Source organism: Augochlora pura, chromosome 8 (assembly GCF_028453695.1).
Source record: "Augochlora pura isolate Apur16 chromosome 8, APUR_v2.2.1, whole genome shotgun sequence".
Lineage (NCBI taxonomy): Eukaryota > Metazoa > Arthropoda > Insecta > Hymenoptera > Halictidae > Augochlora > Augochlora pura.
This window is the reverse complement of record NC_135779.1, coordinates 6253884-6263551: the sequence shown is the minus strand read 5'-3', so window position 1 is coordinate 6263551 and position 9668 is coordinate 6253884. Positions and strand designations below refer to the sequence as shown.

The window sequence follows — 9668 nt, the reverse complement described above, 5'->3', positions numbered from 1 at the left end:
TAGTTAAAAGAGCGGGTATTGTAAATAAATTTAGAAAATAAGTTTGGAAAAATATATTAGATCTCAAGTTAAAATGGCTATGACCGCAAAGAGTTGAATCTAGATTTAATTATCTAAATGATTAAAGTAGAAAAATTGTCCATCCTTGTAACTAAGAACAAAATATTATAACAAAGGATTGGTTAAGGTAGCCCTCGATTAAACAAAGGAATAAAAGAACGGCGCCGAATTCAGGGAACAAAGCATCGCCACGACCCTGTTATCGGTCCCTGTTATCAGCCAGTCGAACGAACCGTTTTACGAGAAAAGGGCGAAAGGTAAAGCCACCGTTAACCCGCCCTTTCGAGCATTTAGAATCCCCGGTAGACTGTTTTCCCGTGTTTCGTAATGGCGGCGGCGTGCACCGGGGAAGATTTAGTTGGAAAGTAAATTCGCGAGCGACCAGCAGCAGCAGAATAAGAAGAAGAAGAAGAAGAAGAGGCGGGGTTCTGGTAAAAGGGAACTTTGAAGTTTCGGCAAAGGTAAACGGGAGTTTTAAGGGCGATTCGCGACGGAACCGCCGGGACGTAAAAGTTTATCGTTCCGTCGCCGCGACGCTGCCTCGCCGCGGAATCGATGCGAGACTTCCCAAGTTCGAGAGAGAGAGTCCTCGCTGCGAGCGTCTTTTTATCCTCTGGCTCGCCCCGTTTACGGACGGCTCTTTGACGGAACGGCGTGTTTCGTTGGATATCAGTGATTTCGGATCGACGCGCCTCTCTTCGTCGACGCGCGTCGTCGACGGCTCTCCGTCGTCGATTCTTTTCGGCACTTGGCTCGCGATCCGCCGCCGCCTTTGTCCCCCCGAGCATGGCTTCGAAATATTTGATCGGTCCGTCGATAAACAACCTCGATTCTCGAAGCAACGAACGCTTCGAGGATTTTATTCCGCGGAAGTGCCTACGTGTTCTGAAAAGAAACGGCGGCCGAGTCACGAAATTATAGACGGCGCTCCATTTTCTACCCCCCCCCCCCTTTCCACCTCCGCGTTACGGCACCCCTGGAAATCGTCGGCTTTCGATGAACTTGTTGTCGGACGAATTCGACGAGGTACTTGGATAATTGTTTTCTATGTTGCGAATTTCGTTGGCGGACTTTTGGTTTTAATAATTGAGGGGGAAGCTGTCGAGCTGTAATTTATGTCGCTTTAATTCAATGCTTTAATTAATGCTTTAAATAAGGCGTGGCGAGAATATATAGAAACTAGCAATAAATTCGATTAAGCAATTTATTCAACTTACAACTTTTAAAAGAAGAAAATGTAAGGTTAGTCATTTTAATCGACTCGATCGATTTAGTGTTAATGAGAAATAGGTAATCGACTATAGTAACGCAACTGAGTATCTATAGACTACCTTTATCTATACTAACACGCTAACAAAAGCTTTATATTTATCGAATAAATGTTCATACATGTTCAGTCCCTTCATTCCTCCATTTTGTTCATATTTCCACCCAAAGAGTATCAATATTTTATTCTCTTTCATTACAGCACAAACTAAGCGCTTCGGTGCGATTTATAAAATCCTCTCGGCACAAACAATCCTTGTAAATTGTGTAAAAAATAAAAGACAACTCTTGGTATATTGTTGCATCGAGGAAGCTCCATATTAGGAAAAGACAGTTCGATTAAAATGCCAGTTTATCGCGGTGGATTATTTTTATTTGGAGGCCGCGTCGTCGAAACGAACACAGAGCACGGTGGCCAACAAATTCCGAATATGGAGGACCGATACAAGATCCGGTCGCTGGAATTTAATAGCTCACCCCCGGAGTGGGGAAGGGGGGAAAAAAAGGGTCGAGCACCGAGCTATATTAAATTGCCTCAAAGTTCGCCGGATAATAGTAATATCGCAGTTTTGCCGGTCGCGTAACACCGACTACGTCTAACCAACAATGTCCACCGTTGTTCGACACTTTATTTCCTTTTATTTCAGTCGCTGCTTTTCTCTCTCTCTCTCTCTTCTCTCCATCTATCTATTTCTTTCTTTCATTTTATTCTCCCTTCAAATAAAAAGACTTTTATTCTTTTATTTCATTAATTTCCGTATCAAACATCCCCCAATACCTTCCCTTTAGTTTCGAAAAATTAGAAACACCTTTAAACTTCCATTTGATTTATTTCTAATATTTATTTACACTTTATTATTTCTAATAAAAAATATTCTCCATCCATTCGCCACTTTTGTCTTCGAGTAATAAAACTTAATACATCTCGTTCACCAAATACGAATTCAATAAACCCCATAAAAACAACCCCAAAAGGGCACAGTAACTGGTCACGCCGCACCAACCAGTCATCCACTACCGCCACCATCATCGTGCAAATCTCCACCATTCGAAAGCGATCGACCGCACTATCTCCCTTAGATCTACAAACTACAAGCTCGATCGTCCGATCGGTGCGCCACGGTGTTCGCCGTGAAAGTGTTAGATAATCCACCACCAGTTACGGGGGTGGGGGGTGGAGAGTAGTGTTTCGAGAAGTCTACTGGTGTTAAAAAACGCGCGTGTACCACAGCCGTCTACACAGATCAAACAGTACTCACTGTCGAACAAGATCAGTCTCCTGGTTACCACCCTGGCTTCCAGGGTGTTTGGCCTACACGGCTTTTGCTGGTCCCCCGTATTCGGGGCTGCGGCCGTGACCGGCACGCTGCCGGTCGTAGCCGTGCCCTGATTCGTTTGCGGCTCACCGCTCGGCGATACCGCGCCATTTGCACTCTGTTCAGTCTTTTCCTTCTTCGGCTCTGCAACAGAAAAAAAAAGATGTCCAGACCCGTCAGAGACCGATGGGGACGCGTGAATCTACGCCCGCGCGGAACTAATCGACCCTCGGGGACCGGGAGAACGCTTTCCGCGTTTTCCGATTCGTTCAATGTAACCAATATCTTCCCCTCTCTCTCTCTCTCTTTCTATATTTCCCTCTCTCTTTTTTTCTCTTTCTATCTCTCTATCTATTTTTCTCCGTCGCTTTTTCTAGCTATGTACTTCGGGTATGTACTTTCAGATTCTTTTTCATCCTCGTTGCGGTTTCGCTTCGAGCTTTCGCTTTTGTCGGAGACGATTTCTCGAGTCGGGACGTCGAACAATGTCGCGGAGAGGCGGCGGCGGTCTATCGGCGAGCGGCAAGCCGCAGGTATTCCGCTCGTTATTGGGACCAATCGGAGCGGATCGATGGATCTCTGCCATCCGGCGATCTTTCCCTCTCTCTCTCTCTCTCTCTCTCTCTCTGTATAGATCTTCAGGGCTGTCGAGACTATCTTGGGGTGTTTGTTAAGGTTATGTTAATTGCGGGAACGGAGGGCGCAGTTTCGATGGAAGCTTCGCTGCGTTTTGTTATATCGTTGTTGGACACCGTGGTTTCTGCTATTTGCGCAGGTTGCGTTTAGGAAGTACTGTTATTTAACAGTTTACTTGACCAGGTGAATGGAAAATTATATTTAATTTTCCAAAATTTTATTTAATTTTTAAAATTATATTTCATATTATAATTAGTTTTTTAGGTATAGCAGGATATAATTTAACAGAGTTGGAGAAGTCGCATATTCAATTTATGGTTGTGCAATTTATTTTATTAAAAGTTTTTCGTTAGAAATGACAATAAATTGTTCACACCACGGAGATTCTTCTCTCGAAATTTATTATTATCGAGTGGATTGCGTTGTAATATTAAAAAATGTTTTATTCGACTTTTAACCCGTGTCCCGACTAGTTCAGCAACGAACAACCCATCGTTCGATTTTCTCTGTACACTTGCCGTTCCTTTAATCAAACGAGACCCGTCCGCGAAACGAAGCGAAACGCGCGCACGCAAAGAGGATCAGCGTTGCGCGCGCGCGCGAACCGAAAGCGCATAATTCTCAGTTAACGAAACGGCCCGGGCAAAGCACAAGCATTACTCTATAATCATTATAAATCCGCGAGAGTTAATCCCGTTTCCTGCCGTGCGCGGCAGCGAATTACCTTCCACCCCCTCCGCTCCACCTGCCCCAGCCCCTTTTTTTTATTATTATTATTTTACTCGGGTTCGCGCAAAGTAAAACTGATTTCAGTGTCATAAAGCGAAGATAATTTCCGAGACGAAGTGGATTCGAAACGAACGACTTCCTGCCCCCCCCCCCCCCCCGGGGGGGGGGGGGGCTCTTTTCCACCGGGAAATTATGACGGACGAGAAAACCGCTCCCGGACGAGCCTAATGCAAACTAATGCGCTCCGTGCACGCAACGTTCGCGACACCCCTTTTTCTCCCTTTTCTCTTTTTTTTTTTTTCCGCGCCGATAAACCACGCGGCGGGGACAACGCGAGGTAAATCACGGTTTACGCGGCGGCCGCGTCCTAAACGCCGCCGACTTTATTGTCCCGCGCGGAGGAGTCGCTGCAACCGAGCGGGGACACGCGTATATCGCAGGCGGCTTCGGGCTTGTTTCGGCGAACACGGCTCGGCGACGCGCGATAAAAGCCGGTTACGAATGGCATGAAAGGGGAAACGGCTGCCGGAAGAAACGTCCCGGATTTTAACGAGCCGAGGACTCGCGACTGATACGGCGAGAATTAGGTTTTTCAACCCTTTCGTTACAGGCGCCGATTGCAGTCCGTTTGCAGTACTGTGTAAACATAATATGCAATATTAAAATATGACTTTTTTACGGCTAATCGTTCAAGTCAAGTTGTTGTAATTTGATGCTTCACGATTCGAGGATTCGAGACTGGTACGACGAATATTGGACCTTTCAACCCTTTCGTTACAGGCGCCGATTATAGTCCGTTTGCAGTACCGTGTAAACATAATATGCAATATTAAAATATAATATTGTTACGGCGAATTATTAGTATTTTAAATTCTTATTTAGTATTTTTAAATTTTACTTAATATTTCTGATTATTACTTCGTATTTTAAATTCCTGCTTAGCACTATAAATTCTTACCTAGTATTTTAAATTCTCCTTAGAAATTATTGTTCTTTAATTCAGCTTGATCTATTGTATTTCGTTCAATTTTAATTTATTCGATGATTTTCGTCGATGCTACTTTATTTCCTTGTTTTACTTGATTTATTTTATTTTAATTTGCAAGGAGATGGATCACTTTTAATCCTTCCAAAAATTAATATAGATAGTTCATTTACTTAAATACAGGATAAAATTTTAATCGAACGTTTTTTAACTAAGTAAACGCATTATTTAAATTTTCTTTACGAAGTCGACAAAACGAGTCCTAAAATAAATTACCTTAACCCAACCTTTTTACTATGTTTTGTTATTCTAAGTAACCGATAAAATTCCGAAAAATTATTCTAGTACCGTGAACTAATCTCTCTGCTATTTATAACAAAATTCGAATCGTTCAATGGAAGTTTGCGCGAATTCCGCGCCGGTTTTACAATTTCAGGAAAACGGTAACCGCCGCGAAAGTACAAAAACGGCGGTGCAATGGATCGGCCGGCCATGGATAGAAATAAATCGGCGGATCTCGGCTTGGCAGATGCGCCTCGGTTACCGGATCGTTGACCATGCCTCAGGCTCTGTTTTCGTCATCCCCGTGCGCGTCAGCCGCTCGCGCGCCGATCTATAGCGCACGATGACTAAACTCTGTTTTCGAGCGCGCCCCGTGGAAATTTCGCGTTACGCGCGCGTAAACAACCGCGTCCGTCGCCCCGCCGTTCATCTCCATCGAATTGTCCTATCGCGCACCGTCGAAAAAAAGAGAAGAAGAGACAAAAGAGAACGTCCCTTCGTTTCTCTATGTATAATTTATAATTAAAGGATTTATAATAAATCGTTCAATTTCACAATGTTTTATTGCACATTAAGAAGTACTGTCGCGAGGAATTTAGTTTCTGATTATTATATCGTGGAGGCTTCAGAAAAACCTACAATAATTAAATATCATATTAACCCTTAAACACCAGACATTTGTACGTTATTCATTTTGTACAATATATAGATCATTGATATTATCAATATTAATACTAATAGTTGATCATTTCTGACTGCTACAAAATTCTGATTTATCCGCTATTCTTTCTATCTCCGGGTCAGATTTGACCCGACACGCGCTATCCGCGATATATAATCTCCAACACTTCCGACATGTTAATCAACGACATCTCGGAGAACAATAAAACTCGCTTTCCCGCGCCTCCGCGTCGAGGCTTCACAAAGATGAATGAAACAACCGCGACGGAGCGCACCGGCTTCCCGACGTGGACGAGAAGAATCGGCGTTGATACGTCGTGCTCCGAAAATAAATTGAACTCGCGCGCGGCGGCGAAAGAAAAAAGAGGAAAAAGGGGAGAGAATCGAAGCGGAGGGAGATTCTTCCGCATGCTTCTCTAGAATATCTCGGGCGCCGATTTCCGCCAGGCTGGCCGACCTTCGCCTCCCCCTCCCCCCCTCCCCCCTCCTCCTCCTTCTTCGCTACATTGTTGTCGTTATTAGTAACGTTGACTTTCGGAATTCCATTGGCGCTTTTCCAAATCGCCGACGCGGAACCCTAGAGCGGGAGGCGAAAGCCAGAGATAGAGAGATAGAGAGACAGAGAGAGAGATCAGAGTGATAGAGATAGAGAGAGAGAGACAGAGCGACACCAGAGTGATAGAGATAGAGAGAGAGAGAGCGAGGCCAGAGAGACAGAGAGAGGCCAGAGAGACGGAGAGAGAGGGACCCTAGATCAGAAGACGAAAGACAGAAGGGACAACGGAGAGAACCTCAAGAGAGAGAGAGAGAGAGACATAGAGAGAGGTCAGAGAAAGGGGATCTCTAGATCAGAAGACGAAATCAGAAGACGAAAGACAGAAAGGACAACGGAGAGAAGCTCAAGAGAGAGAGAGAGACATAGAGAGAGGTCAGAGAGAGGGGATCTCTAGATCAGAAGACGAAAGGCAGAGAGAGAGAGAGAAGGCAGGATTGAGGAACCTAAAAGATCGAGAGAGACAGAAAGAATCCAGAGAGAGAAGAACCCTAGATCAGAAGACGGAAGACAGAAGGGGCAACGGAGAGAAGCTCAAGGGAGGGAGAGACATAGAGAGAAGTCAGAGAGAGGGGATCTCTAGATCAGAAGACGAAAGGCAGAGAGAGAGAGAAGCCAGAGGATTGGGGAACCTAAAAGATCGAGAGAGACAGAAAGAATCCAGAGAGAGAGAGAGAGAGGGACCCTAGATCAGAAGACGAAAGACAGAGAGAGATGCCAGAGAGAGAGAGAGAAAATCCAGAGAGAGAGAAAATCCAGAGAGAGAGAGAGAAAATCCAGAGAGAGAGGAACCCTAAATCAGAAGGCGAAAGACGAGAGAAAAGCCCAAAAGAGAAACAGATAGAGCAGCTCGAGACAGATCGAGAGAGGGAGAAGAGAGGGAGATAGACGGAGAAGCCGGAGTGTATCACACGCTATTCACGAACAGCCGGAAATCTCATTTCGCCCGGTGATCCGTCAGCCGGCGGATTCCCTCGTCGCATATTCGAGCGTCACCGGCAATCCGTAAAATTTACTCGTCATCTTGGTATTTCTTCATTTAAATGCCTCGGCGCCGATCTCGCGCCGCGAACGAGACGCTTCGATCCAATTTTAGCGGACACCAGTTTCAATTGTCTTTCGAACGTTCGGAGAACATATCCCCGCGGCAATATTTCTACGACTACGATATTTATACTGCAATAATGTAATAAATATAATGAATCTTGAGGTTAAAGTGACTGAGAGAGAATTGGAGAATTTCGAGAATTTGTTGTTTTTTATTTTATTAAGATTTTTGGCAGAGGATATGCTGTGATAATTGATCATGATTTGACAAGTATGGTAAATTGTGTACAGGGGTAGTAGGATCGAGTTGACTCCTTTAATGTGAAATGAAGATTTTATATTTTATAAGGGAAGTACTTTTTTAAAATTTTATATTAAAATTTTATTACCTGATCAATTAATGCTTATGCACGAAGATCGTAGGGTCAAGTTAACTCTTTAGCATTGAAATAGCGACTTTATATTTTACGACAAAAGTACTCCTCCCAAATTTTATAATAAAACACTTGTGCAACATATATATATAAATATCGTACGTTTTAGAGAATTGTCTTTTAGTCTTTTCTGATTACTGTCTTTTTTAAATGTTATAATATTATGTTTAGGACGAAAGTGAAAGCATAGAATTTTTAGTCAATCAGCCTCAGATAAATAATCTTAATTAAAAGTTGTCTAAAGGGCCGTCTAAGAATTGTTTAAAGAACAGTCTTAAAAATGGCCTAAAGGGCCGTCTAAATAACTGTTTAAAGAACTGTCTAAAAAATTGTCTAAAGGGCCGTCTAAGAATTGTTTAAAGAACTGTGTTAAAAATGGTCTAAAGGGCCGTCTAAATAACTGTTTAAAGAACTGTCTAAAAAATTGTCTAAAGGGCCGCCTAAAGAACTGTCCAAAGGGCCGCCCAAAAACCCGTCCAAAGGGCCGTTCATTCGAAGGGATCTCAAAAACGCGAGCACATTATAATATCAGATCTCCGCGAAAGATTCCCCTGTATCATGAGAACACAGCCCGTAAAAGCGTGTTCCGCGTAACCCGGGGTGCAATAAAAATGTAAAGCACGGTTCTCAAAGATCACGGACGACGGATTCTCTCACCTCGAAAGCCACGCTTCGCTTCTATTTATAAGACAAGAAGGTCCCGCCTTCCCTCGAGCGAGCCGACGCCGTGCGTCGCCGTCGGATTTATCGTCCGCGGGCCACCGGATTCTCGATCGATCCGCGCGAACACGGTGTTTTTTGCCGATCTGTTTCCGCTTTCGATCCCCGTTCGTCGGACAGGTATCTCGTTTTTCCTCCCCGTAAACCGTAGGCAAACCGTTCCGCGTCGACGGGACGCGCGGACCAGACTGTCAGAAACGAGAAACGCGAACCCCGCTTAAAATAGCCGGCGAGGAAAACGCGTCGGACGGATTGCGCGACGGGGACACGCCGACGCTGACCTTCTCGACTATCGCGGCGTTCCTCGTTACCCCAGATTCTCCACAGTTATTGTAATATAATTTCTGAAACATCAGAAACCTCTTCCGATATTTAAAATCAAATCAAATCAAATGAAATAACGACATAGATAAGATAAAAACGTTTCTCTCAACACGCACCCTATGAATCCTACCAAAAATTTGCTATCCATTATTTAATTACTGTAACATAATTTCCTAAATGGTGGAAACCTCTCCCAACAGTTAAAAATAAACAAAATAAAATAAAATGACACAAAATAAACGTCATAGACAAAATAAATACATTTCGACGCTATTTCTTCGAAAATATAAACCTCTTTACTGCCAAATAAACCGGTCGATAAATTGTTAATAAATTCTCCAAAGCTAAGGAAAAATTTCTCAGAATTTTTGAATGTTCCTGGCAACGAACTATACCACTTTTATTAACCCGGTTCTATTCTCGTTCGAGATAGAGTTCCTTTTAATGCGGGGACTATATGAATCACGCCGAGCGCGCGAAAAAGCACACGCGTGAACATTCCACGGTTGACAATTACAAAAACGCGACGGATGAACTTCGTATATAAATACTGTGCCAAGAGATTACCGTTGAACTAGTTCACGCAACTTGGAGCACCGCAACAAAACGCTAGCAAAAGCTTCTGTATATATATA

At 43.7% G+C, this 9668-nt stretch overlaps 1 protein-coding gene across 7 annotated transcripts in view; it reads right to left on the bottom strand.

Annotated features, from left to right (window-relative positions):
- Positions 1 to 9668, bottom strand: part of LOC144474182 (phosphatase and actin regulator 2) — a 346798-nt gene that overhangs the window by 71731 nt on the left and 265399 nt on the right. For 6 of the 7 annotated variants that reach the window (XM_078188823.1, XM_078188822.1, XM_078188819.1 and 3 more), the window contains one exon: positions 2586 to 2786. The exons of the other annotated variant lie outside the window; for it this stretch is intronic. In XM_078188823.1, the coding sequence (XP_078044949.1) occupies positions 2586 to 2786 (201 nt within the window). The remainder of the gene's footprint in view (positions 1 to 2585; positions 2787 to 9668) is intronic. 7 annotated transcript variants of the gene reach the window in all.